The sequence below is a fragment of the Larus michahellis genome, chromosome 5, assembly GCF_964199755.1.
Source record: "Larus michahellis chromosome 5, bLarMic1.1, whole genome shotgun sequence".
Taxonomy (NCBI): Eukaryota; Metazoa; Chordata; class Aves; order Charadriiformes; family Laridae; genus Larus; species Larus michahellis.
Window position 1 is genome coordinate 24,477,168 of NC_133900.1, and position 26,853 is coordinate 24,504,020.

At 47.8% G+C, this 26,853-nt stretch overlaps 3 protein-coding genes across 17 annotated transcripts in view; 2 read left to right on the plus strand and 1 right to left on the minus strand.

Annotated features, from left to right (window-relative positions):
- Positions 1-668: 668 nt before the first annotated feature.
- ENOPH1 (enolase-phosphatase 1) lies at positions 669-12,894 on the minus strand. 4 transcript variants are annotated; one of them, XM_074589202.1, is made up of 7 exons: positions 12,134-12,352; positions 8,270-8,371; positions 7,323-7,525; positions 4,379-4,511; positions 3,960-4,083; positions 2,685-2,884; positions 669-1,567 (listed from the first exon to the last, which is right to left on the minus strand). In XM_074589202.1, exons 1-6 carry the CDS (start codon positions 12,215-12,217, stop codon positions 2,745-2,747), a joined length of 786 nt encoding a protein of 261 aa, XP_074445303.1. In that variant the 5' UTR covers positions 12,218-12,352; the 3' UTR covers positions 669-1,567; positions 2,685-2,744. The 4 variants fall into 4 exon arrangements, with proteins under 4 accessions (XP_074445303.1, XP_074445302.1, XP_074445304.1 ...); XM_074589201.1 differs by having other exon boundaries at positions 669-2,884; positions 12,134-12,285; XM_074589203.1 differs by lacking the exon at positions 8,270-8,371 and having other exon boundaries at positions 669-2,884.
- On the plus strand, positions 12,849-17,320 carry HNRNPDL (heterogeneous nuclear ribonucleoprotein D like). Of its 5 annotated transcripts, XR_012587312.1 has the most exons (9): positions 12,849-12,981; positions 13,468-13,636; positions 13,725-13,886; positions 14,165-14,296; positions 14,415-14,529; positions 15,380-15,547; positions 15,770-15,867; positions 16,254-16,357; positions 17,052-17,320. XR_012587312.1 is itself a non-coding variant. In XM_074589211.1 (8 exons), exons 1-7 carry the CDS (start codon positions 12,893-12,895, stop codon positions 15,838-15,840), a joined length of 906 nt encoding a protein of 301 aa, XP_074445312.1. In that variant the 5' UTR covers positions 12,849-12,892; the 3' UTR covers positions 15,841-15,867; positions 16,254-17,320. The 5 variants fall into 5 exon arrangements, 3 of the variants coding, with proteins under 3 accessions (XP_074445312.1, XP_074445311.1, XP_074445310.1); XR_012587311.1 differs by having other exon boundaries at positions 15,770-16,357; XM_074589211.1 differs by having other exon boundaries at positions 16,254-17,320.
- A 1,744-nt stretch (positions 17,321-19,064) lies between these two features.
- Positions 19,065-26,853, plus strand: part of HNRNPD (heterogeneous nuclear ribonucleoprotein D) — a 10,495-nt gene continuing 2,706 nt past the window's right edge. For 5 of the 8 annotated variants that reach the window (XR_012587309.1, XR_012587308.1, XR_012587310.1 and 2 more), the window contains exons 1-5: positions 19,069-19,462; positions 23,352-23,520; positions 24,338-24,499; positions 25,654-25,785; positions 26,668-26,767. Coding sequence is in view for 5 of the 8 variants with exons in the window: in XM_074589207.1 (XP_074445308.1) it covers positions 19,260-19,462; positions 23,352-23,520; positions 24,338-24,499; positions 25,654-25,785; positions 26,668-26,767 (766 nt within the window). In the remaining 3 variants the exon portion in view is untranslated. Of the gene's footprint in view, positions 19,463-23,351; positions 23,521-24,337; positions 24,500-25,653; positions 25,786-26,667; positions 26,768-26,853 lie in introns of all 8 variants that reach the window. The other 3 variants (XM_074589204.1, XM_074589205.1, XM_074589206.1) reach the window with 1 other exon arrangement.

A 26,853-nucleotide genomic window follows, 5' to 3' on the forward strand; every position in this document is an offset into this window, starting at 1 on the left:
GCTGCCGTATTGGCTGGGCAGGGGAGCGGTGGGAGCTGCTTCTCATGAACATGGCTTCTGTTTTCCTTCACGAGTCAGGCTCAGCTTAGGCTTGCATCTTGTCTGAGCTGCAGGAAAACAAGTGAAAATTAAAATGGTGGCAAGACATTTAAAAGGGAACTCTTACTGCACCGTGGCACTTCTGAGAGAGGGGGCAAGGCAGGAGGGCATTCAGTCTTCTGCAAAGGTGGGGTCTCTCATGAAAGGAGAAACAGTTGAGAGAACTTCTGTCAAAACTAGTCTAAGTAGAAAGCTTTAAGCCAGCCCTTTACTTTATCTTCTGTGAGCCAAAACTTGTTCTCAGGCAGCTGTGTTATAAATCCAGAGCATCTGCAGCCAACAGAGGGTGGTCGTTGGACTGCTGAAGGCCTCCTCCTTGTAGCTGTGTCATTAGTGGGAGGCTTTCCTGGAGGGACGTGCTGAGGGTGGTCCAAGGGCACAGCAGCGTTAAGGCACAGGGCTCCCCAGCAGCTCATCCGGGGAGCTCCTCCTGGGCCAGGGCAGGAGGGGGCAGCCTGGAGAAGATGCAGGTGGGGGCCCTCTTACACGGGCACACACACTTAATGCATACAGAGCACAAAATAGTGATTTGTTTTAAGGGTGTTTTACTGTAAATAGTCCACTATGACTTTTTCTTTTTTAAGTCAACTGATACTTTCAGTTTATCATTTTATATTTTGTAATTTTATCAAAGGAAAGAAAAAATTATGTTTGTGATTTATTTTTTTTTTCTTTCTCTCCTCTTCCTATATGCAATCCAAACTGAAATTCAGGTTTTTGGTGATAACTCTGTACATTTCTAGAGTATTTCTAACAGCACATTTCAGTACAACTAAATGACAACTGATACACACTGAAACATGACCACTAAATAAAGTGCTTTTATGGAGAAAGTGAGTTTTATTTTTGTCCCCTACCCCATGCATAGCTTTCTGATGGCAAAGGCAAAACAAAAGGTGAGTATTTACAGTGTCATGATTAAAATTAACACTTAAGAAAGCCAGGGACTATTCAACCATGCAGATACACTTACTGTAACAGTGCTAATTAGCAGGCTCTTTCTAGGAGGAGGATCATAGTCATTACACAGCCCAGAAAGGCATCCAGACTAGCTACCTCACAGCCTTACCTGCTGTAGAAGGGCAATGCTGGCATGATGTGGTTTCCTCCCAAAATGCCCATCTCCTGCTTGTTCTCTACACAGCAGCCTCCCTCAGGAGGGACAGATGAAGGTACAGATCAGAGCTCAGGAAGGCCACACGCACATTAGTACTCTATTTTGGATGTCCACGAGAGCGAGCTCAAGCGCAGCCACACAGAAATGAGTAAGTAGCAAGTGACACCCGTGCACAAAGTGGCAGCAGCGGGGAACTGGGGTTTGGGACTGCTTCTGCTTCCGCTATTGCTGGGTATAACCTAGCTGTGCCTCTACACAGCCCCTACTGAGCCCCTGCTGAAATTGTACGACAGTCAGGGAGGTGATACAGCTTCCTTGGCAGGACATGGCTGTCTGCCTTAAAGAAAGGACCTGGGAGGGCGAAAGCAGGAAAACAAAATGTTCACGGGTCTTAAAAAAAAAAAAAAAAAAAAAAAAAGAGATTTGCCTTTAGGTGCTGGGATCACTGGTGACAGACAGAAAGGCTAAATACTGGGATGGAGTATTCCCAAATGAAATACTGGGATAATGAAAGCAATGTTGCGTTTTTATTTACTACATCAGGAGAAGCTCCATGACCATCTGATATAAATTGGCACAATTTAGGTAGGGTGAGTGAAAAGGTCGGGGTTCTAATTCTTACTAAATGCAGCAGGATGTGTCCCTCAGGAGCAGTTGTTTGTCAAGGTTTGCTCACAGCTGACCAGTGCTGTGAACGTGTGACAGGCTGATGTTGGCTACTGAGAAGGAGCTCTGCAGGTTAATGCTAAGGGAGATACTTCAGAAACGTGGTCAAGCTGACTTTGATGTTCAGCCAGCTGGATCCCATAGCCCAGCACCACAATGCAGCAGTGAGAATTTAATTTTTAAAGCTACATTTATATACACTCTGCTTCATTCCGGTAGGCTGGCTTTGTAGCTCTAAGCAGCTTCCATTTGCAAGTTGTACTGTTTTGTACCTAAACCTGCCATGATAGAGCAAAGATTTAAGTTGTTTCTGGTCTAAAGAGCTTGCCTGCGGCAAGGGCTGGCTTCTTCTGTGGCAGCCCAGACCTACCGTATTATAGCCCACATTTGGCATTTTCCTTTGGGCAGCCTAACCCCTCTAACTTTGAAAGTTTTGACTTAGCCAGCAACCCTGTCTGCAGGGAGAAGCTCATATCCCCTCACGGTCCCCGGAGGTCCCTCTGGGATAGGAGGACACACGCCTTGTTTGCAGACACCCAGAGCTCATGGTGGGATGTCTCAGCACCAGATTTCAATGGGAAGGAAATACCCCCTGAGCTAATTGCTTGCTGGGAAAAGGAACAGCAGGGCTCATGGGTGCTGCTCCTCACCCTGTTCCTAGTTCCAGCTGGCTGCTGCAGGCCTCTGTCCCACTGCACCAGTGACCCCACACCATACTCTCCATCCATATCTGCCTGCACCAGTCAGTGGTCCAGGACATGACATGGGTTTGGTTTTAAATTCTCATTATGGACAAAATTACCTAAAGTTACACAAAGACAATTCAGGTGAAGCACAGTCTTTTCTGCGTACGCCGCTCTTCCTAAGCGGAGGAAGGCAGTAAAAGTTCAGTGAAGGATGAGATGAGGCTGTAATATGATTTCTCATCGTCCGTCAGTCCTGCGTTGCCTGGTCTGATCACCACAGCCACGTGAGTATCCGCTTCCTCAGCCGCGTTGGCTTCTGTAACAGAGGTGGGAGAGTGTAGATGAGATGTGCTTACCAACCTCTCTTTAAGGCCTGCAGATGCCCCAAAACACTGAAGTGCTTTTAAAGGTTGAGACTGAGGGAAGGGTGTTTGCACGTGGCGCCGCAGGGCTCTAGCGAGGGACCAGCTCCCGGGACACCTGCTGTGGATGACTGTAGCTGCTGCATAAGGCAAGTGGCTGGGAGCTGGCTGCCTCGCCACCTCCTCCCCTCTCCCGGCTGATGTCTGTCCAAGGCGCCGTGCAGGGAGCATGTACTGGCAGTTCAAGTCTTGCCATGAAGAAGCTGGCCCGTGGTTGGGCTGTGGTGTTAGCGAGTCCAGCTCCCCGCCTGGAGTCACTTCTCACGAGCTTCCTCTGCTCCGCAAGCACAGCACGAGGCCACAGGAAGACGAGGAAAAAGGAGGTAACTGCAAGTTCCCACCGGTTCTGCTGCCAGGGCTGGGGAGGAGGTAAGGGCTAACTCCTGGGGACCGAGCTGGCTTAGACTGACATCACAACCCAGTGCCGTTTCTGCCAGAAAGATGTTTCCAGCAAAGGCAAGAAACTGAATTAGCTTCCTGAGCCTGGCTTTCCAGGGGTCAAGTCTCGGCGACCAGAGGCAATGTTTCCCTGCTGCTGAACACAACCTAACAGCAAGTGGCACAAAGAACCAGCCACCGCGCATGCCACACAGCGGCACAGGAGACATCATCTGTTCCCCCGAGCACGGGTTACAAAAAACCACTGACCCTGTTTGTAAATGGGGTGCTCCGACTGCTTCAGCAAATGCTCCACTCAGCTTTAACAGTATCTCCTTGCTTGCTGGTGCAAGGGCAGATTTTCTACTTGACCTATTTTCCCTCATTGCCGCGCTGTTCACAGATATCCCGCTGCTGTGTGAGAGCCTGGATGCATAAGGAAGGAGCATGGCAGCAGCTAGGGGGGATGCCACCAAAGAAAGGCGGTCTGCAGCGTTTCCGGGGTGCTTGTGACGAATCAGCAGCATGCATTTAAGGAGCACCTGCCTCCCTCGCACAGGTGAGAGCCAACAGGACTGGCAAACCACCTACCTCGAGGGACATCCGTCAGGAAGAGGATGTTATTGGTGGCACACCCAATACTGGCGGCAATCCTTCTGTAGCTTTCACTTTCTACCTTGGGGCCTATTTTGGTATCAAAGTGGCCATCAAAGAGCTGAAAGAGAAAGAAAAGCAAAGGCAGTTCCTGAGTGCCACCTGAAGAGCAGGGTTAAACCTCACTCCTGAGCAAGACATCCCCTTTCCTTTCCACCACAGTAATTTGGGGCAGGGGGGAGCAATGCAGCCGCGCCAGCATGCTCAGCTGGCTGAGCTCAGCTCCCGCGGGTCAAACCCACGGACCCACCTTCCCATCCCAGACTCTATTCACAAAGCGTTACAGCAAGGGCAGTTGTGGGAGGGAAGCGCTCTACAGAGGGAGAAGCTGTAAGGAAGGTGATAAGGTTATCTACCTCTAGGATATCACCTTCTGTAGAGTATCCGAACAGAAGCTTCTGGGCTTCAATGCTGCCTGAGGAGTAGATGTAGACCTTCATCCCTGCTTCCCGCCACTTCCGGATGGCTGGAACCACGTCTTCGAAGATTCTGGAGCAAAACAGGGCAGCAGGTAAGGGCAAACCCAGAGGCAGACCTTCACCCAGGCACAGTGACAGCTGTCCCATTCGTTTGGATGGGGACTTCATTTTCAATCTGTTCAGAGCTTCTGCAACTGGGGAGCCTGTATCAGCAGCAGGTGATGTATTCTTAGCTCCAGCCAACTGAGCAGCTTACTTACTGCTACACAGGCGGCAGCTCCGCTGAGCTGTTTCAGACATTTGGCAGGAGTTTCTTCAGCACCTTCAATTGGGAGAGGCGGCGAAAGGTTGGGGAAAATGGCATCCTGTCGCTTTTCTCTGTGAGGGAGGAATAAGGGGGAGGACAGGGAAGACGGGCTCTTGCATCCAGAGTCCCGCCTGCCTTGCAAGCTACAAAGGTTTCCCTGTTGGTAAAGAGCTATGGCTGTAAGTTGCATCCATAGGGGGCAAACCCATCCCACAGATTCGAGCTCTGACTGCGTGTAGGGAGGAGGCGCGAGGAGGCTGCAGCAGCAGGAGCTTAAATGAGCGGCACCGTACGAACTGCTTGGAGCCAGACAACAGCTCGGGAAAGGAGTGTCCCCTAAGGGACTGAGGTCAGAGCTACTCTATTCAGAGACTCAAGTCAGGTTGTCCTGCCTGTGGGCCAGATGTGTCCCCGGCTTAACTGCACCGCAGAGGGGTGAACCAGCTCCCGTTCATTAGGCAGCAGCATCCCTCCCCTTCTTCTTCTGGCCTTGCAGAGTGCTAGGAAGGCAGGATATTTATCTGGCAATGGGCTGGAGTCTCAAAATGTGACCTCTATCTAACTCCTGGGTAGTAGTTGCCCGCAGACAAGCCCAGAAGCGGGGAGCAAAGATGTGAGAGAGGGAAGGAGGACCAAAGCCAAGGCAACTGCTATGGAACTGCTAATGGACATGTCTCTTCGTTCCCTCATACCCTTATTTTTACCATGAGACCTCTTTGGTGGTGCACCTACATGTATGTAAAAGCTCTTTGTATGCAAAGGACATTTACAAGATGATCCATGTGCTGGGAGAAACTGAAGGCTAAAGGATGCTCAAGAGGGACAAAGTAAGGCTGACAATAAGTCCTTCAATAATACATGTGATGGTTGATAAGGAAAGGCCACAAACAGCCTTGGAAGGGCAGGGAGGGAAGGGCAAAGAGTTTGATATGGCAGAAGGATAGAGGAGCTGGAGGAGACGTGATCCCCAGGGAACCAAATTTTCATCCCAGTCCAAATCCCAGCCTTACCCCTATACTGCACAGCTCTGTGTGGTCACTTGGGTCAAGGCCCAAAGGTACTGCCCCGAAAAGCGGATCTGAACACCTGAATGCCTGAAGAAAGATGATTCCAAATAGATGCAAAAGAAAGTGTTGGACTGAGTTTTGCAGACTTGTAGCAATCAGCTGCCCCTTCCTTCATCTCCAGTTTCTTGGCCATCTGCTCAGGGCCTTGCTACACTATGTATTAAAAAAAAAAAAAAATCTTTGTCATAGTTATTTATTAAATGTCTCTAGTGTCAGCTGAAAGTATTTTGAGGTTGTAAGGCACCTGCAGAAACTCCCAGCCACCCTCACGTTTCCACGTGCTGAATTCAGCGCCTGGATTTCAGACACTGATGTGCCAGATACAGTTGGGTGATGGGGAGACTTTAGAGATCTTGCTGCTTGTATGCTGCTAAGCAGCAAGGCTAGCTCCACAGTTTTGGGGCCACTATAAGACAACTAGCCCTGTTTTTTAAACGAAAACCAACAGGATGGCTGTCCCTCTTGACTTGCTTTTGGGTTTTGTTGCTTTCTCTGGTGGATGTTTATATTTTTCTCTGAGCTCTTTTTCTTCTTCCTCATTCTTCCTTTGGCAAAAACAATTTGTGAACTTAAGATTTGTTTTACTTCCGTAGGAACTTGAAATGCATAATTTAACCAAGTATCTCTCGACCTAAATAAGAAGATCAGGCTTAACTCCAGTTGTCCCTACTTATGCATCCCTGTGTTGTGGCTGAAACGTAAAGAGGAGCCTGAAGACAAAAAGAAGTGGAAAGGCAGGAAACGTACAGGTAAGAGACAAAGCAGGAGGAAACAACTGAAAGGACCTGACCATACCACCCTAGCTTGTTCCAAAATGTGAGTGCAATTCATGGATAAAAAATGGAAGATGGAGAACTGTAACAAGTTCATACTTGTGCCTCAGTCTCTTAGTTTACCTAGAAATCTCTGTAGTGAAATATTGAGACGTTTTCTGACTTTTGAATGCAGAAGACAGCTGTCCCAGATGAATGTTCTGCCAGTCGTGGGAGCAGAATCACCCCATGTCACACCTCCGTTACCTTGTTCTGTTTCTCAGACCCCGTGTCCTTTACGGACCCTGTCCAGGTGGCTGGAGAACTTGGTGTTCCCCAGCACGTACCTGACGACTATTCCTTAAGGAGAAACACTCTCACCCACTTGTCATCTTCCCAGTGGGCACTGAGACAACTCGGTCAGCCCTGTGGCCACTGTAAGCTTTTGGTTCCCTAGATCCAAAGATTAAGCTCAATGGATTTGTGTTTCACTGCACGATCAAGTTTGAAATAAAGTGGCTGCAGCTGGTTCCATGACAGCAGTGGCCTGGCTGAAGGCCTGACTTCAGGCCAAGGTAAACGTATTGGCGTCTCCACCAAGGTAGTAATCGTATTTGTATTTGTACATGGGGCTGTTTCCAGGAATAGCTTATGCAGCTGTTCTGATAACAGACATCTAGGAGAGATGCACCCCATACCTGCACCAGGGAAGGGGGCAAAGGGGCTCACAATTACTCGCACACACAATTACTCACTCTCCTTTGACATGCCCGGTTGCGTAGGCTGCCCTCCACATGTGACCCTGGAGCTGCTTCAGTGCTGTGGTCTTCCTGTCCAGAGACATCTGCCAGTGCACGTTGTCTACGACCGCCTGGATGACCCGCTCCAGCTCTTCTTCCCCGCTTCCGCTCTCCAAAGGGATCGGCACGGCCCCGTCCAAGCTGGAGTCCTCCTGAGCCTGGAAATCATCACCAAAGAGGTGAGGGAAGAGATGGATCGGTCTCAAAATCTCAATTTAGGAAAGGGGTCTAACACCTGCATCAACACACCTCTGTACAGGACACAGCTTGAACTGCTCTTCACATCTTACAACATGGTTTGAATGCTTTTCTCAATGAGAAATTCAGACTTCAGTAGTGCCTAGAAACACTTGCTTGGACTGTACTTTCCAAACCCAACAATTAGCACCACTGTAGTTGTATGGTAATACTCTAACGAGAATTATCTTTGCGTAAGTATTCCATTACTGAAATCAAGGCAAAGAAGCAAATTCATCTGTTGACTTCAGACAGCCACAGGTCTTAAATTGATGGATGGCCCTGTGTGGGACAAGTACTCTGCCATCCCTCCATGCCGCTTCCCAAACAGGCACGTGGAAGCCACAGGCAACACATTCAGCAAGGGAAGGGCACAGCGCAGGCATGAGGCTGAAAAGCCACGGTCCGATGCCCACCTGGGAGCTGTGAAGACCAAGGCAAGCTGAGGGAAGCAGCTGAGCTGCTGCCTACCAAGCACCAGCCCTTCCCTGAGCACAACCCCAGGCTTTGGGTGGTGCAGAATCACCCCGTTGAGGCAACCGGACTCCGTGGGGGGCAGAGAGAGGTGTGGGCCTGTGTTGGGTGACCGGGGGAGTCCGAGTGACCTGAAGTCTCAGGCATGCCGTGAAAACCCGGAGAGACACAGTGTAGCTCCGTTACTTAACCTGTTTCCTCAGAAGCCCGACATCCCGCTGGCACTCCTCCTCCTCCCAGTGAGCGCGCAGATACTCCTTCACGTTGTTTTTGATGTAAGGGAACAAGGTCTCCTGGCAGCACACAAGAAAAACAGGCGGCTCCTTGAACCCGGCAGAGGCAAGGCTGACTTGCTTTCAAAGCAACCGTTTGCACATGCTGGCGTGTGCAGGTATTTTACCCACTCGAGCTTCCCCGACAGTGCTGCAGCTTGTGAAACTGCCTGCCAAGGGTGTCTGTCTGCCTGTTGCGGGCCAGAGCCAACCTTGGACCAAGACTGGTGCAGGTGGATTTTTTCCACAAATGCTCATGTAGCTGCAACTTTTAAATCCCAGAATGGGGGGTTGGACTAGATGTTCTCCAGAGGTCCCTTCCAACCCTATGATTCTATGATGGAAAGGCAGGTGATAACTTTTCCTGGGCTTACCAAAAAACGTCTCAAATGGCAGGTGTGACCCCAAGTTCCCGTCGGCTGAGGAGTACAAGGCTGACCGTGTGTCTCTGAACTGACAAGTTATACTACTCTATTTTTAATGGGGCGCTTGTCCTAATGAAGGTTGTTCTGCAAACACCTCTCAACTTCTCACCAGAGCTAGAGGACCTTTTTAAAAAGAGTCTAGTCCAGTGACACTGAGCTCAACAGGAAACGAAACATGAACATGAAATGGAACTGGGTTAGGGAAAAGTGCCACAGGAGAATTACAAACCTTCTCGGAGATACCAAGGGCAACCAGAAATAACTACAAATTGCTCTCGTTAGTGGTGTTTCACAACTGAGAAGCCACAAGCAGCCGCTGCAATGGCATCTCTGGGTGCAGGAAGAGCCTCAGGACAAGGGGAAGGGCAGGGAGCTCCTTCCTTTGAGTACAGACTAAGCTTTTCTTAACTGGAAAAAACTTGGGATGGGGAGGAGATGGGAGGAAACTAACCTGAGCTCATCTCCCCTCAAAAAATGGCCTGTGATGTTTTTCTCCTCGCTGTATGTCACTTTGAACTTGTTACTGAATTAAGAAAACAGTGGTCCTGAGCGTGTGATGTGGTGGCAGAACTGCATGATTTTCTATTACTCCAATATTGCTTTTTCCACATTGTATATTTTAATAAACCATGTACATTTAGGGGAAAGGAAAATCTCTTAAATGCCTAGAAAATTACCACAAACTTGTCTAGGGAAATCAACAACCTTGTAATACCCCCAGTTACTCTCTCATTTCCTTTATTTGAGCTCAGTTGCTTTCAAACTATCTTTTAAATCATGGAAGAAAGTAAAGAGAATCCCCTGGGAAACGCAACTGACCCACTGACTTAATTTAACTTCCCTTACAACTTGGATGTCAAAAGGTCCCAATTGATTTCCAAAAGCAGTGTTTCATGCTCTTGTGCTGGCAAAGAAAAACTCCTGAACGGGCTCCAAAAGTGCAGTGTATTCTGTGATTCAGTGGATTTTAAAAAGGTAAAAGCCTTGACCCACTGGCAAATACCTCAGTCTGTGGTCCAAGACGGGACAGCCATGTGACAGCTGGAGTGGTGGAGAGCCAGGGGGACAGATGGTTTATGGACGTCAGGAGCAATCCCAGGCAATGGATGTGCTAAGTTTAAAAGTTTGTGTGGAAGAAAGACTCCTTGTATCCTGCAAGGAAATACCTCCATCTCCGAGACTTCAGCCTTCGGCAAAAGCTTGCAGCTGACAACTCTTGAATAGGTTTAACTGGGGCTGTTACTGACCCACTTCTCTTTTACCTTGGCTAGCAGGAGACCCAAGCCCGCCTGTGCATAGCTCCCATCGCTCTGTCCACCTCCCGTGCATGCTGGGGAGATGGGCACCATCACTCCACTGCACCGCCAGGCGGCTGGGCTCCTCGGTGATGCCCAGCCCCAGACGTGGCTGCCCCGACACAGCTTGGCAGGATGGAGAAACAGCCATCAGCAAACACAGCTCGACAGCCCTACTAAGCCTTTGCAACTGGTCACAGCAACGTTAAACCCAGTACAGAAAGAGTGGTATATTTACCATCAGTAGACACCCACGTAGCATGCTGTAATTAGTGCTTGTAGGATTTCAAGCAACCAGGGCCAACTTTCCTCTCAGTGTCCATGCAAACTGTCACAAAGCTCAGTGACAATCTGCTTTTTTACAGGAGATCTGGCAAATCCCAGGGGATGTAGTTTATCAAATTACATCTCTCCCCTGCCATCTACTTTTCTCTGCTAGGGTGGACCCAGCAAAAGAGAAAACCTGGTGACCTCTAACTAGGGGCCACCAAATATTCTCTTTTCTGGTATCTTTCCTTAATCCACTCAGCAACTGGCTCATTCTATTTCCTTACTTTGCATATTCAATAGTTCTCATACTAAATAAAGGATTAAATGAAATCCTTTAATATTAAAGAATAAAATGCCTGCAGAACCAGCAGTGGGTCTTTTCAAGGCGAAATAGAAATTATGGAGGTTAACTAAAAGTCCAAATGAAATAACTTAATTCAAGCATTTTCAGGATTTCCAGCAAACTGCGTTTATTGAGAACTATAACTCATTTGGCCTGCCTGCAACAGAAAGACTTTGGGTAGGAAGCTGTCTCAGGCATATCGCATGTTATTTGCGTGACAGCAAAACGGAGTCAAGGTGGATATAACCAACTTCATCGCACTGTTAGATGTTTAGTAAGAAATCTGAGATGTTCAAACTGTTTAAATTGAAATGTATTCAAGAGCACTGAAGATGTAGGCCATGTTGTGCGTCTGTTAAACTCTGTTAGCAGAAACACCTAGAAAGCCTGGCAAGAGCCTTCACGGCTCTGCGCATCACGTGGGTCACAAAGCACCTGCATAAACTACTGGCAAAAAAGATCCACCAAAAGCTATAATGTCTCATGGAGAAGTATAGGTTAATGCCAGGAGGAGGAATAATTCTGTGTGATGTCTTACATACAGGCAAATTGCTCCCACCTGTGATGCACACAAGCCTGGACCAAAACCTCTCAGAGAGGAGGGACGCACAGCAGCTGGACAACTGCAAATTTTAAGAGCAGATTTACAGTGTTTGTCCCTATGCCTCCGGCTGGCCTTGCAGACTTCCCCATCCCCTGCCTTCTGCACCTAGACCAACATTTTTCAGCCAGTTTTATGCCTTCTCCTAGGCATGGGATGCCCCTCGTACCGTATTCGCTGTTAGTACAGTCCTCCTTGTCGGCTGATGTGCTCTCTATGCCACCCTCCCCCGTGCTGGTCCTGTGCATGCTGGAGGAAGGACATACACGTCTGGTGACACTGGAGGCGTCTGACTGTACCACCCTTTCGAAGGGAAAAGGCAGTGGATAAGCCTGAGACAGTACTTCAGGGTTTCTGCAAATTCGGGAGAGGTGCTGCAGCTCCAGCCACCTGAGCAACAGGGATGCTCTTCCTAAACGGGGCTGAGAGCTCTCCAACTGCCCTGTCGCCACGAAAAAAAAAAAAACAAACCCAAACATTTACTGAACTGCCCTGGATCTGAATAGTTCCCCTGCCCGCAAGAGGGGAAGACGGACGGTAAAACGAGACGTGTTTTCTCGTGAGCATTATTCAGAAACACGCAGAAAACGTGCCACGGCCTTACGCTTCTGGAGGAAACTCCGGCCCGCCCTCCGCAGGGCTCCGGCCCCGGCAGAGGCGCTCCCCCCGCCGGGAGGCCGCGGCAGCCAAGGGCTCTTGCACTCACAGAAACCCGCCCGGCGCAGCGTGCGCCCCCCAACAGCTGCCAGCCCTCGGGGGCGTCCACGATAATAACGGCAATGCCAGCGGAGCCCCCCCGGCGGTGCCAGCGGAGCTCCCCGGCCGGCCGCCCGCCCCGCCGGGTCTCACCTGGACGAAGGCGATGGGGGTGGTGGTGCCCTCGATGTCCAGCAGAATGGCGCGCACCTCCGCCGGCACCGGCAGCACGCCCATGGCAGCGGCGGCGGCGGCACGTGGGGCGCGGGGCGCAGCGGGGGAGCGCGGCGGCGGGCGCTCCGCCCTGCGGCTGCGGTTGCGCGGGAGGGCGGGCCGCGCCGCGCCGCCGCGGATCGCGGGAGGTGAGTGAGCGAGCGAGCGAGCGAGGCGACGACGGGACCCAGGCAGCGGGGAGTGCCGCGGTGGCTGTGCCCGCCCCCGCACCGCCGCCTCCTGAACGGGGTTTCTGGGTTGCACGTTACTCCCCCGGCTCCGGAGCACGCCTGTCCCGGTTTCCCGGTCCCCGTCCCCGCCCGGGGCAGCGGCACCCCGCCTCTGCCCAGGGCCTGCGGCGGCAAAGGGGGCACTGGCCAGGCGGAAAGGCGAGGCGGGCAGGGACAGCGGCTGCACGCCGCACTTGCACCCCGCCGCAGAGCGCGGCTGTACCGGCGCCGCTCACGGAGCGGCCGGGCCGGGGCGCGGAGGGGGCGGCGGGCGGTGCTGCATCCCTGTCGGAAGCCGCCAGGGGCGCTGTGACGCCAGGGGAGAGGGCAGCGCTGATTGGCTGCCGGCGCGGGTATATAAGAACGGCGCAGGCGGTGCCCGGATCTCTTCCGCCGCCATTTTCTTGCCGGCGCAGGTCTCCGCCGTCTCCGCCGCTCGCCTGAGCAGCCCCACCGCCCTCGCCCCGCCATGGAGGACGCTACCGAGATGAGTGGCGGCCCGGAGGAGTTCGCCGAGGGCTCCAAGATCAACGCGAGCAAGAACCAGCAGGACGATGGGTAGGGCCGGGGGGGTCGCGCCTCCATCTCCCTCACCCGCCCTCCCGAGTCGTGCGGGGGGGGGGAGGAAGGGGGGGGGCGGCGCGGGGCGGGGCCTCTCCCTCCCACGCCAATGGCCGCGCCCGCCTTTGTGTCCCGGGCGGTTGACCCAGTTTCCGTGGGGCGGGGCAGGGGGCTGCCAATCAGGGCGCCTGACGTCGCCGGCAGCCTATGGGGGTGCGCGCTCCTGCGGGCGGGGGGACGCGCGGGCCCGGCCCACGTGTAACGGCGAGGCCGGGTCGGGCCGGGACAGCCGCTGCGGCTCCCCCGGTGCCGCCCGGAGCAGCGGGCGCCGCTGTCAGGCCCTGCGAGCCGAGCCGAGGCGGGTGGCGGTGGCTTCCTGATCGCCTTTGGCTTGTGGCAGCCACGAGCGGGCTAGCTCCACACCTAGCTGTGTGTGTACAGACGTGTATTTACATGTATTCATATGTACTACTTGTGTTTCAGGAAAATGTTTATTGGAGGCCTCAGCTGGGACACCAGCAAGAAGGACTTGACAGAGTATCTCTCTCGGTTTGGCGAGGTTGTGGATTGTACGATTAAAACAGACCCAGTCACTGGGAGGTCGAGGGGGTTTGGGTTCGTGCTCTTCAAGGACGCTGCCAGTGTGGAGAAGGTGGGTGGATTTCTTGTGGATCGATGGCACAAAGCCTGCCTGTGTTATTGTAGTGATCTCAGACTTTGTTTCCTTGTGTGATTCTTAGGTGTTGGAACTGAAGGAACACAAACTGGATGGGAAGTTAATAGATCCTAAAAGGGCAAAAGCCCTAAAAGGGAAGGAGCCACCAAAAAAAGTGTTTGTTGGTGGGCTGAGTCCAGATACATCTGAAGAGCAGATTAAGGAGTACTTTGGCGCTTTTGGCGAGGTATAGTATAATGGCATATAAAACAGCTCTGGTTTTCACACGCAGTGTTGCCTCTGTCTTAAGACAGAAGAATTTGTGAGGGGAGAGCTGTCTCAGGCTTACATAAAACTGGGGATTGTTGAAACTATATGCATGTTAATGATTCCATAGTGTTGTGATGGACAGATTTATAACTATTAAAAGCACTTGGCATAGACATCAGACTGCCGAATGGTTTTGGTGGCATAAGAAGTTGCTTACAGAGTTCCTGTGTTATTGATAGATACTTTTGATTTCAGATTGAAAACATTGAGCTTCCCATGGACACAAAGACGAATGAGAGGAGGGGCTTCTGTTTTATCACATACACAGATGAAGAGCCAGTAAAGAAGTTACTAGAAAGCAGATACCATCAAATTGGTTCAGGCAAGGTATGGAAGCTCTTGTTTCTTAGCATGTGCAATAGAACATCTCTGTAGTGTTCCCTGAAAGCTACTTACAAAATGGTCTTGAAATTCTTGATGAGTTAAAGAACTTCTGTCTTTACAGTGTGAGATAAAAGTAGCACAGCCCAAAGAGGTATACAGGCAACAGCAGCAACAGCAGAAAGGAGGAAAAAGCAATGCGTCTGGTGGACGAGGAGGTGGAAGGGGGCGTGGACGGGGTGAGTGTTTTGGATGTTGAAATTAATGTAAATGTTTAAGTATCCGTACCAAACACTAAGGTGTTTGTAGATATACCAAGTTTCAGGCTGCATGCAGATCTCACGTTTAAATTGAATGTAGAAAGTACCCTGACAGGAAATGGTATTTTGGTGGTTGTGATTGCTTGTGAAAACTTAATCTCTTCTTGCTTTGCTTGCATTCAAGTGGTAAAGTGGTAAGCTGGATGTAGGGTGCTTTTGTATACCAGCAGTTGACAGAATAACTAAATGGGTAGTGCAGTTATCCTTTCACACGAAGGGGTACACTATTAGTTGGCTCATGGGCAAGAAAGCATGAGCTGTTTGCTAAAGAGGAAGACAAGTCTCTTTGCTACACCTTGCACATAGATGAGAAGTAATAAACAGTTACGTTAAAGGTTAATGCATCTCAGTCTTAAAAAGTCAAGCAGTCACAACCAACACAATGCAGTAAAGCTGATCCTATGGTATAACTTAGTGTTCGGGCAATTAATGATACAAAATGGAAGTTAAAACAGCAGGAGCTGCTGTGGGACATGCCTTCAGTATTATGTTGGTTTGTTTTTCCTGGCTGTTCCATGAGCAGGACTACCTGCTGTGTTTCTCTGATGTTGTTGGGGGATAAGACCTTATGATACATCTCTTATATCTAAATGAGATGCCTTGATTCTTTTAGAAAATTATTTTTCTTGGGTTCTTTAGAAGGTAACAGGATTCTTCCAGGTAATAGTTCTGGCATAAAAAGATTGCCATCAGAAGTTAGATGAAGTGGCATAGAAGGAGGAATGAAATAATAAGTTCTGTAACTTAGAAATGCTATACTTGGTTTCAGGTCAGGGACAAAACTGGAATCAAGGATTTAATAACTACTATGATCAAGGATATGGAAACTATAATAGCGCTTATAGTGATCAAAGTTACAGTGGCTATGGAGGATATGACTACTCTGGGTACAACTATCCTAATTATGGATATGGGCCAGGATACACAGATTACAGTGGTAAGTGGTTTTGATGTCATTCCAGATAATAATAGCATGCATCTTTGAACAGGGGCCTCTGTTAACTTAGTAACTGTTCTGTAACACCTCTTACTCCTAACACATGGCTGTAAAGAGTAGCCCTGTTGGTGTACTGTATAGGAACAATCTCCGTCAGAGTGTTGGATATTAATCTTAATGGTTCTGGGTTGGTTTTTTTTTTCCCCCCCGTGTTCTCTACAGGTCAACAAAGCACATATGGAAAGGCATCCCGTGGTGGCGGCAATCACCAAAACAACTACCAGCCGTACTAAAGCAGTACCTAGTACTTGAGGAAACAGGTGTGTACATGAGTGCAAGGTCTACTCTGAGTATGTCTAATGTAATTTAAAGATCAATAGACAAATGAAGAGTAAAAACTTGCGTAGCATGACTTTTCCTTTAATTAAGCTTTTGTTAACTTAAAAAAAAATACTTTTTTTTTTTAAACCAGCTTTGCCTACAGTGTCTATAGATCTTTAACTTTGTAAAAATGTGACTTTATCTTCTTTAGTACTTCAGAAAAACATAAGAGTTTTTCTGTTTTGCGTTGTGTACCAGGTGGTCTAGAGGAATAATTAAACTTATTAGAAGTATTAACAGGTAAAGTACTGAAATGGGTACAACTTAAGGAAAACAAGAATGTTGTCTTCTAACTCTGACATTATACCTTGTTTGTACCCGCCAGCGGGAACTTCATTGCAGGCCGTGTGTCACCCTGACCACGTCTATCTCTGGGGTCGCACGTTGCAGGCAGAGCGCAAGGCATACACCAGAAAACGCTGTCCTGTGGTATGGTCTCTTCCAACTTCATGTACCAGCGTAAAGATTAAAGTGGAAAACTTCAGACTTTGGCTTCTTTTTTTTAATCTTTTTGGAGATTAAGTGTCTTAACTTAAATGGTTTTTTACAGGAGTTAAAGTACATAAATGCCTTTACAGCTTAATCATTTGGTCTTCTGTTTAGTGTTGTATTTCAATTGTGGAACCTCATTTTAAGTGTGCATTCTTTAAGATTTAATGCTTGCTTTTTTTCTTTTTATAGCTAATAGTGAAATCTGCAAACCAAAACGAACTTTTAAATCTGGAAAAACATTAAAGATCATATGCACGTGGACCGTTTGACCTAAATCACTCTGACTTGTGTTTGCACAGCAGTCATTTAGATGGATAAACAAATAATCAGAAACCCTTTTGGCAGTATTTGGAGTGAAAAAAACACTGATCCAGAGCCCGGTCAATACTCTAAATTGGATGTGTGGTGTTCTGGAACAGCTTCCTAAATGGGCTGAATGGCTATATTTGGGAAGATAAATTACTGATGGGTAACAAAACCTCTTGTGTTACCTTAATAAATATGCATATGATCTTTAACAGTGAAGAAAGGAATATATAGACGACTTAAAGCAGTTCATGAAAATGGACCTTTTAACGATCCTTGTAGTAACTTGCACAGATCTGACATACATTTTTGTCTTGATTTTTAGGTAGAGATACTGCAACAAAGCCATCTTGCGGCGCATCGTGAGTGAATGGAGGGTGTTCTTCATGAGAGGAAATGACTATTTTGTAAAAGACTTTTAGTGTACGACACAACTGTGTCCAACTGTACATAGCGGCTGACTAGTTTTCTTTTATGGTTTTTACTTTCTTTTTGCCATTCATGTTATGACACAATGTGGACTTGTGTTTATACAAACTTTATTTGTATAATTTCATGTTAAAGGATTCTCTAATAAATGCTTACTTAAGTGAATGTGTAGTCTTGCTGTTGGCTGTCAGCGTACAGTGGTATAACTATACTTTTAGATGTATAGAAGGGCAGGTACCTCTCTGGAGATCATAAATGGCTCAAGATAGGTGATGATGTATATGGGTCAGTACAGCCCACTCCTTTTCCTGACCCGTCTTAAGAGAGCACCAGAGCACCTTGAGTTAGCATCACTGTGGAAGACTGCAGAATTGCCTCTTGCCAGCTGCAGAAAAGAGGAGAGAGTGGTTCTATGGCACAATACTGCCAATTTCATACATCTCAAGGGAGGAGCCTAGAGCTACAGCAGCACCTTTTTTATACTGATAGCTCAGCACTGCTTGAGGGGTTGGAGGTTGAGATCTGTATCACCTTTTCAAGGTTTTTCAAGCACTCAGGTTCCACAGTAACTTCATTATGTACCTAGAGCGACTGCTCCCTGTCTATTCCAATTCCAAGCAGAAGATTACAAGTTCCTGAACTTCAGGGTTAGCAACTAATTTCTGTACAAGTTGGGACCTATTCTTTCACATTAAATCCTGTAGTGGACTCTTTTCAGCCGGACCAGAAAATGGGTTTCCCTATCTTGTGTATACTAGCAAACAACATAACGAGCCTAAATGAATGACTGCCGGAGAAGGGAAGATGTTTTAACCAGCAGGTTGTTTTCTGAATAGAAGAGCTGGGATGGGTAAGTGAGCATACACGTTCTGCCTGAAGCCAAAGGATTGCAGCAGTCCGGTTTGGTTTTTTTTCCTCAGCACAAGTATCTAGCTAGGCATGCATCAAAAATAAATCTTGTTTGTTAGGACAGTAAAGTGAAACGTGAGTAGCTAATTTACAGGGGAGACTGGTCTTGCAAACTTCAAAGGGTGTAGTTTGGGTAGAGGTTTCTCTCCAAAAGTTTCCAAACCATAATTTCAGCGTTTATTTCTCTTAGGCAGCTGGGTATTTTATTTTCGTCTCCTGTCATGCAGAAGAGCTACATACCATAACTGCTCTGGGTTAAGCAGTTGCTAGATCTGGGGAGGTTTCTGTCATCTTGGCGATTAGGTCGGATGCGAGAAGGCTGGCATCGCTGCCCACCAACTAAAGAAACGGGGCGGCTGGGAGAAGCGACTGCCTACCTGACCCTGCTCCCGACTTTTCCAGAGCGCAGCCGGACGCGGAAGCTGCTCTTATCAGCAGCACCTCCGGGTGGCTGCAAGCACTGCTTTATTTTTGCCGCTAGAACAGGGCTTTGCTATTACACCTGTTTGTTAATGTACCAGCCCCCCCCCACGCTTCCCCAAGTTTTACTTCGATTTCTAGCCATTCATGTTTTAAATTTAAAAGCGACTTTTTCGTTCGTTTCTTTTTTTTTTTTGGCAAAAGCTTCATTTCGGTACCTTCAGGCGCCGGGTGCTCCACGGCGTGTCCGTGGGTTGCGAGGTGCCCAGGAGCCCAGCGCAGGCCGGCCCTGCCATCCCGGGTCCCCGCAAGGTTCGCGGAGCCGCCCCTGCCAGGCGCCCGCCCGGCCTCACGACGAGCCGCCGCTCGCCCCGGGCCCCGCTCCGCAGCGGCCGCCCGAAACCCCTCGGAGCCCCGCTGTTGGCGGCAGGCCGCCCCAGGAGCGGCGCGGCGCCGCACCCATGGGCAACGGCCACCAACCGCCGGACCCAACCGCCCCGGGGACGGCGCACCCGCCCGCGCCGTCTCCCCGGGAGGCGGTGTCACGTGACCGCGCCCACGGTGCTCCTTCCGTCCGCCATTTTAGGTTGGGTCGGTGGCGGCGCCATTAAAAAAAGCGAGCGAAAGGAGGAGGGCTCCGCGCTCTCGTGCCGTCGCCGGGGCCGAGGCCGCGAGCGGGGCCGGGGCCTCGGCGGGGAAGCGGTAGCGGGGCCGAGGGCGGCGGGCGGTCGCCGGCCGGCCGGCGCGGGTCAGCCGCAGCGGCGGCGGCGTCACCATGTCGGAGCAGCAGTTCGCCATGGACTCGGCGTCGGCGGGCGCCGGAGGCAGCTCGGCCGAGCCCACGGAGCAGCCTGAGGGTCTGGTGGGGACTGGGGCGGGAGGCACCGACGGGGGAGGCGGCGGCGGCGGCGGTGGTGGCGGCGGGATCGAGTCTGAGGGAGCCAAGATCGACGCCAGCAAGAACGAGGAGGACGAGGGGTGAGCAGCGGGGGCGGCGCGGGCGCCCCGCGGCGTATTGTCTCCGGCGGCGTCCTGCTGGGGCGGGCGGCGGGGTCCGACACCCCTTCGCTCGGCCCGGCCCCGCTTGCCGCCCTGTTTGTTTACTTGGCGCCGCGGCGACGTCACGTACCGGGCCGGGCCGGCGGGGGCGGGCCGCCGGCGGGGCTGGGGCACCTCCGCCTTCCTGTTTGCGGGGGCACTGGGGCGTGCGGAGCGGGCGAGAGGCCACCGCGACGCCACAGGCACCGCGGCGCTCCGGCGGCGGGGGGGCGTGCCGCTGCTCCCCCCGGAACGGAGCGGATCGGGCGGTGGTTGGCGGCTGACCTGGAGGCTGCGAACCTGAACGCGACCGGGGGGCCTGGCGTGCGCTTGGAAAGCGCGGCCGGGTCGGTAGCTGGATTGCTCTTCGGTATTGCAGGGAGCCGGGGGCGATACCGTGCTCCGTTTCGAAATTAGCGGGAGCGGCGCTGTCAACGGAGCTCCGAATGCTGCTGTCAAGTGGGGAAAGTTCCGTGCCCCTGCCGGCCAAATGCCACGGCCGTTGGCAGTGGCTGGACGTGAGGCGTACATCTGGCGTGACGTGTGCCGAACTGCAAACTTCTTTTTGTTGTTTTTGAGGATGCCTTTTCTAAAAGTTAGCACACAGTGCGTGTGTGTTAAGGACTGTAACTCAACGTAGACAAATGCTCAGGTTGCAATCACTTAGTGCTGCCCTATGTTGCAGACAAACATAAATGATACGTCAGTTGCGTATCAGTGAGGGGCATGAGGCACCTTGACTTTCCCACCCTAAGCCATTCCTCCTCTTCCGTGAGGAAGGTTACTTTAGGTAGCAGCTTAAGAACGAAGGCAGCTTTTACTCTTCTAAGGGCTTCTGCCTGATGCTTCGCATAGGGCAGTATCACTTTCATATAGCATGTAAAGTTCACGTATAATAAATCCAGTTACAGGACAGGCTGTTGCTGTGTGCTGTCTCCTGTAAGGCAAATAAGTAGCTCAAGCTGCAGGTCTGTTTTTGATGAAGGCAGAAAATAAACTCGATAAAGGAACACTAGCTACTGTGTCCTGTAGAGAATTGCTGCAAAACCTTGTGAGCGTCATCTTCCTTCCCAATAACCTGGGATGTTGCTGCAAGCAGGGAACCTTTTTGAGTGTTTTGCTAGGGTTAGTGAAAACTTAGAATGTTTTTGTTACTTCTTACATGCTCTTAATGGCTTTAAGTACCTTTGGAATTTGCATATTTGTTTTACTTTCTGTCTTTGAATACGTACCTATTAAAGGGTTTTCATGAGGAAGCCCATCTTCTTTGAGTCAGTGCAGCCTAGAAGAAGTTGTCACTGAGTGGGGCAGTGACTACATGTAGCATACATTGAGTTGTACTTTAGTTCAGTCTTTTGACCTGTGAGTTCTCACGGGTAATGCTGTACAGGAAACAAAATATTTTGAGAACCCTCTTGGTAGTAGAGGGAAAACAGCACATCTTTGGTAGCTGCTGGATGTGGGTACATTGGTGTTTCCTTTGCATTAGGAAAAGTGTCATCAGGAAAAAACAGTGCACAGGTTGTCGTACACTCAGATCTCCTCGTTGAGAACTGTAGACTTGAGAAATACACAATTTGGCAACTGTCAGGCAATTTCCTGACTAGCCTGTTGGAAGAAAGCCAAAGCCACTAGTCACAGTGATGTCTGTGCTCTGTTTGGTTAAGTCTGAAAGCTTTCCCAGTACACTTCTGGTAACTTATTTTGGAAAACTCTTACGTGCTGATGTGACTTACACCAGCAAAACTGTGCTTTGGGAAATGTACGTAAGCTTTTGACAGCACTGTGACATTGCACCTTGTTTGTTTGGTGCGCTCACCTTTGTGTTGTAGCCTTGATCTGACCTCAGTTTTGGAGTGGAGCTGTAGTTTGTAAGCTTCTGTAGTGGCAAGCTGAAGCAGTCACATTTTGCCGCTCTGTAACTGGATTCACAGATGCAGTTATTGCATGGTGGGAAGAAAATCCTTCAGAGGGCTGTCGGTTTGAAGCTTGTGTTCTTGGTGTGTAATGTCCTTAGTGATACAGAGCAGGGTTTTGTGTGTTAATGTTGATTGTTCATTAAGAACAATAAAAAGAAAATAATATATAATAAACATAAAAAATATGTTTATGTTAATGGTTTATTAATAACTGTAAACCAGGTGTTTTATATGTCACGTAGCAAGTGTATGTTCGGTAGTAACTGCTGAAGTATCACTATCCCCCTGTGTGTCAGAAATACAGTGCTGCATCCTCTGCATGTGTTCTGTTTTGCTTCTTAAAAAAAACACCCACAAAATAAACAAAAAGAAACTTAATGATGGATGAACACAAGGACGCAAAGCATCCTTTGAATTACTATCCGTATTGCTATGAGGCTGCTGGTTTACCAGGGTGGACCATTATTTCCATATTGGTCCTGAAGACACTTAAGATGTCACACTGGAAAGGGCTTTTGGTGCTTTGTTGAAGAGAGATCTGGAACTAATAGGAAACGTGGACAAAGGGATGGGAAATCTGTTCTCCTGTTTATAGACTTCAAGACTCTATAGAAGCATCTGAAGCTGCTGAACCCCCACATCTGTATAGAGGTTGGATATGTTTGTTAGAAGCTGAATGCTCTTGTTAATTCTGTAAGAGCACAGCTAATTCAACAGAGTTAGTTCACATGGGCGGCTTTTGATTTGAGAGAATTCGGCTTGTGAAAGTACAACACGATTGTACTCAATTGGCAGAAATATTTGTGTGTGGAAACTGGAGGAGTTGAAAACATGCTACAGGGGTTTTCCAGGTTTTCTGATAACTGCGTATGTGATTGTGGAATAAGTTGGTACAGTGAAAATGGACAAAGCTTTGTAGAAAGTGTTTTTTATAGATCATAACAGATCATACTTTTTGTTTTGAGCCCACTGTAAAATCTTCTTTACCAATATTAGAAGAGATAATCTCAAATAAAATCCTCTTTTAAATGGGTGCATAAGCCCTATGCCTAATAACTAAAAATGCTTCATTTATGTGCATACTGGCTTGATCTTTAGTTCATGTGAATCATGAAGTGTTTCCTCTTGAGACACAGCGGTTCTTGGTATTTTTATTTTTTTAAATTTTTTTTATGGCTTACTAATGTGGTGGGGTGGCCATGATTTGATTCCAAGCTTCCAGCGTACTTTTGAAAATACAAGTCATTATCAGAGTTACCCGCTGTGCATGTTTGCCCAGCAACACCGGTTTTGTAGGGGGAAGATCATTAGGAAGATGTTCTTGTGGTTGTATTGGATTATGCCAGGTGTTTATATCATGGTTTTGGGAGGAAAGATAAGTTTTGACCTTCCAATAGTTTGCTTTTTTACCGCTTTCTGGGGAAGGCGACTTAACTAAACTAACTTTCTTTGTTTTAGTTTACTAATATCGGCATATGTCCAGTCCAAACTAGTACATAAATGCTTCCGTTTAACTGCACTGCTTTATAAATTTATTCTGCCTGTGTTTGTTTCATAAACAGCTGTGTGGAGGCTCTGCAGGTAACTAAATGGAATTAAGCCTGTGGTGGGTCAGTAGTGGTGGGGATGCAACGAAGTAGTAAAATATGTTTTTGTCACTCTGTAGTTTCTTGGGATAGTAGAGTAAGCGACTGCAGTGGAAGATGGTGCAAAACTTTTGTGTACGTGTAAGTTTGTATCTAATCTGGCCAGGATCATTTAAGCAGGTTCTCAAAAAGTGCAGGCCTGTGTGTGGAGGGTCACTGATAAAATTCTGCTATTCCTTACATTAGGTAACTGAGCTCAAAAAGCTTGACAGTACAGGATTTTGTGTAAGACACATTAATGGAGTAACCATTTTGTCTTAACAGGAAAATGTTTATTGGCGGCCTTAGCTGGGACACTACAAAGAAAGATCTGAAGGACTATTTCTCTAAATTCGGTGAAGTTGTAGACTGCACTCTGAAGTTAGATCCCATCACTGGGCGATCGAGAGGCTTCGGCTTTGTACTCTTCAAAGAATCGGAGAGCGTAGATAAGGTAATATTAATGTAATGAAACATCATGTTCAATTTTAGGTAGCAAAGATACAGCACTCAGATGATTGTATGCGTAGTTGTTTGTATGTGATCTGTTAAAGATGACTCTGGGATACGATATACTTAAGATGCTTATTGAAATGGTTTTTTTCCAAAACTGTCTTGCTCATGATGCAGTGGCCAGGACCAGCACTGGTTCCCAAAGTGTGTCTTTGGATACATACAGGGAAGTATACGGCAAGCCACTGGACTCGAGCACTTTAAAAAAAACTGTGTATAAATGTCTGCTGCCTACTACATGAAAGCAGTAGTTTACAAGGAACTTTAAATCTTTGCATTCCGGAGCTGCAATGTGAACCCCTAGAGTGGAGCCATTGGCTTTGATAGATTTGGAATTTATCCAAGTAAAAATTAGCTGTTAACCTTTCTAAAATGCTGTTGACACAGCACACTGAAAAGTTTTCACCTTCATTGATCTTTGGCGGTATCTAAAATACAGATTCTTTACTTTGTGAGGTTTGGTGTTGGGATTGCTGAGTACTTTCTGAGAAACATTACATGCTCTTACTTCCCTTGAGTGGTATGTGGCTCCAGGTGACTCCTGAAGTGCTTTATCAGAACTGTCTGTGTTAGTGGATAGTGATCAAAATATGAAACTATTTGGTTTTGTGCAACAAATTATTGCTGTCATCAAAGTATTGAAATGGAGGTGATAACATTAGCATAAACTAAGCATAAAAGTAACTGGGCCTTGCTGAAAACATCAGTGAAACATTTAGCTTGAACCGTGAGTAAGATTGTGTTTTAATTTTCCACAGGTCATGGACCAGAAAGAACACAAGCTGAATGGAAAAGTCATTGATCCAAAAAGAGCTAAAGCCATGAAAACAAAAGAACCCGTTAAAAAGATTTTTGTTGGGGGCTTATCTCCAGACACGCCTGAGGAGAAAATAAGGGAATATTTTGGAGGTTTTGGTGAGGTATGTGGTGAAATAAACTGCTGCTTATGCTTATAGAACTTGTTCTGTCTTCACACATTTAGTAATAAATAGTAGCCCCCAAATGCAAACTGCATGCACGCTACTGTAAACTTAATGGCCAGTGTAGGTCCATGTGTCTTAGTAGTCAGAATTTTAATGATAAGGGTATTAATTACAGGCTTTGAGTTTTATAAACTGGTTTAATGGAAGGAGGAGCTGGGATAAGTCAGAGAGTCAGGAACTGATTTATGGTATGTCTGACAGTCTTGACTGGGACAGGCATGGGAGGCAATGTTTTTGAGCATGCTGCTTTGGTCAGTTGGGTGAGATGCTCTTCAGCCTCCTAGCTGATCTGCAATGGCACAGGTTCAGACACCTTGCCTGAGTTCTGGGCGACAGTGTAGTCTCTGTCCCCAGTTTTTGGTGGTGCAGATGAACAAAGTGTCACTGCAGTCCTTAAAAGCTGGCCTTGTACAAGCTCGGTACAGCTGCCGCTTCCCTATTAGTTCTCAGATGTTGCCAGCATCAGGTCATGACACCTCTGTTGTCAGGGAATTCGGTTGTCAAATACCTGTAATCTTACTGCCTTATAGACAGTTCCCCTGGACTATAGACTTTACTGTTTGCCTAGACTGAAGTCTCGTGTGCTATATGTAAGGAGACCTTTACTCTGTTTATAGTCAGGCATAAAATTCGTCCTGTTTAACATACAATTTTAGCAGCATTGTGGATGAACAGAACTATGCACTTACACAGAGCTAAATCTTTTTCATACAAAACTTGGAGGTTTAGATCTGCTCAAGATTTGAAACACCTAGTTAGTTCAGTCTCAACTGAGTTAAAACTGAAAGTCAAACTGGGACTATTTATCTGGCACAGCTGAAGTATTCTTTGTGCATCCTATTTTGTATGAGTTCCTGAATGGGCAAATGATACTATTAGAAGAAAAAAAATCTCTTACGCAATTATGAGCACTATTTCTAGTCAAGGTGATGTTCGTGATGTTCATGGTTTCTATTGATGTAAAGCCCTATGAAGGAGGCACATTATCATATTCAAGTTAAATAATTGCAGTTGACAAATATGACCTGTTGCAAACATTTTTAAGTGTCATGAATGGTAGGATAAAAGACAAAATCTCTGTCTTCTACCAGGTTGAATCGATAGAGCTACCTATGGATAACAAGACAAACAAGAGGCGTGGATTTTGCTTCATTACTTTCAAGGAGGAGGAACCAGTGAAGAAAATAATGGAAAAGAAATACCACAATGTTGGGCTTAGTAAAGTAGGTGGAGTTCTTCCTAGAGAAACTGAACAGGATAATAGTCTGAAAGTACCTATAAGCATTATTTCTCACATGTAGACATTAAGCCTATGTAGTATTTAAATAGGTGCTAGGAATAGGTTATTGTAATCTTAACTTCTGAGCTGAGGGGGTTTACAGTGAGGTTTTGTACTGCACCCCTGTGGGGCAAGGGCTGAGCCACAGCATATGTGTTCATTGTGAAGCTCCCACGTTCTCTAGCTGCGTGGTCTCAGTGCTGTGTCACTGATCTGCTGTATCAGGCTGCATCATGTTTTCCTGGTACCTGGATCTTTGTGTGTTTAATGTGGAAATATTTTGTTGTTTTTAACAAAATATCAATTTATCTTAGAGTGCTTCCAAAACTGAAATGAAAGTGGAAGTTAGGCTTTCTTGTTGGAAGCTAACGTTCCTTTCAGAAACCTGCTTGAAATTCAACCTAGTAACAAAACCTCAAATCATAGCTAGCCTCTTCCTTATTGTATGAATATGTAGTGGAAGCTTCAGAACAGAGTTGAGTAAAAATGTTGACCATACTTTTGTAACTCGGATTTGATTTCACTTTTCTCAGATAAATAGACCTCAGAGGTCTATTTCAAAGGGAAAACAGAAAGACATGCAAAGAGGCAAGCATTCTTTTCAGAATCTGTTGTACTGGCAGAAAATCAGGAAACTTAGAATGTTTTTATAACTCCAGTGTCTTACAGCTATTTCCAAGTTGGAGAGTGTAAGCTATCCATTTTTTTTCAAGGAGAGAACTAGGATGACCAATTCCTATTTTCTGCTTAGTGTTCTGTAAGTTTAAGAATGGTTTTTGGGGGTTATCTTTGCTAATTGGATTTGACTTTAACTTTCTGTTTCCAGTGTGAAATAAAAGTAGCCATGTCAAAGGAACAGTATCAGCAGCAGCAGCAGTGGGGGAGTCGAGGAGGATTTGTCGGAAGAGCTCGAGGAAGAGGTGGAGGTAAGCTTGCACTGCTGTGGTATTGGAACCCAAGGGGCTCGCTTGAATGAGAGCAAGTCTCCTGCAGCTCTTAGTTTTGGCATGTT

Excerpts from the sequence above, each read along its gene's own strand:
- HNRNPDL (XM_074589209.1), top strand. The coding sequence starts at position 12,893 with ATGGAGGACGCTACCGAGATGAGTGGCGGCCCGGAGGAGTTCGCCGAG. Across the intron at positions 14,297-14,414 it reads ATCAAATTGGTTCAGGCAAG|TGTGAGATAAAAGTAGCACA; the intron begins GTATGGAAGCTC and ends CTGTCTTTACAG. Across the intron at positions 15,548-15,769 it reads AGGATACACAGATTACAGTG|GTCAACAAAGCACATATGGA; the intron begins GTAAGTGGTTTT and ends TGTTCTCTACAG.
- ENOPH1 (XM_074589199.1), bottom strand. The coding sequence starts at position 12,894 with ATGGCGGGGCGAGGGCGGTGGGGCTGCTCAGGCGAGCGGCGGAGACGG. Across the intron at positions 11,588-12,133 it reads CCCCCATCGCCTTCGTCCAG|GGTGGTACAGTCAGACGCCT; the intron begins GTGAGACCCGGC and ends TCCCTTCGAAAG.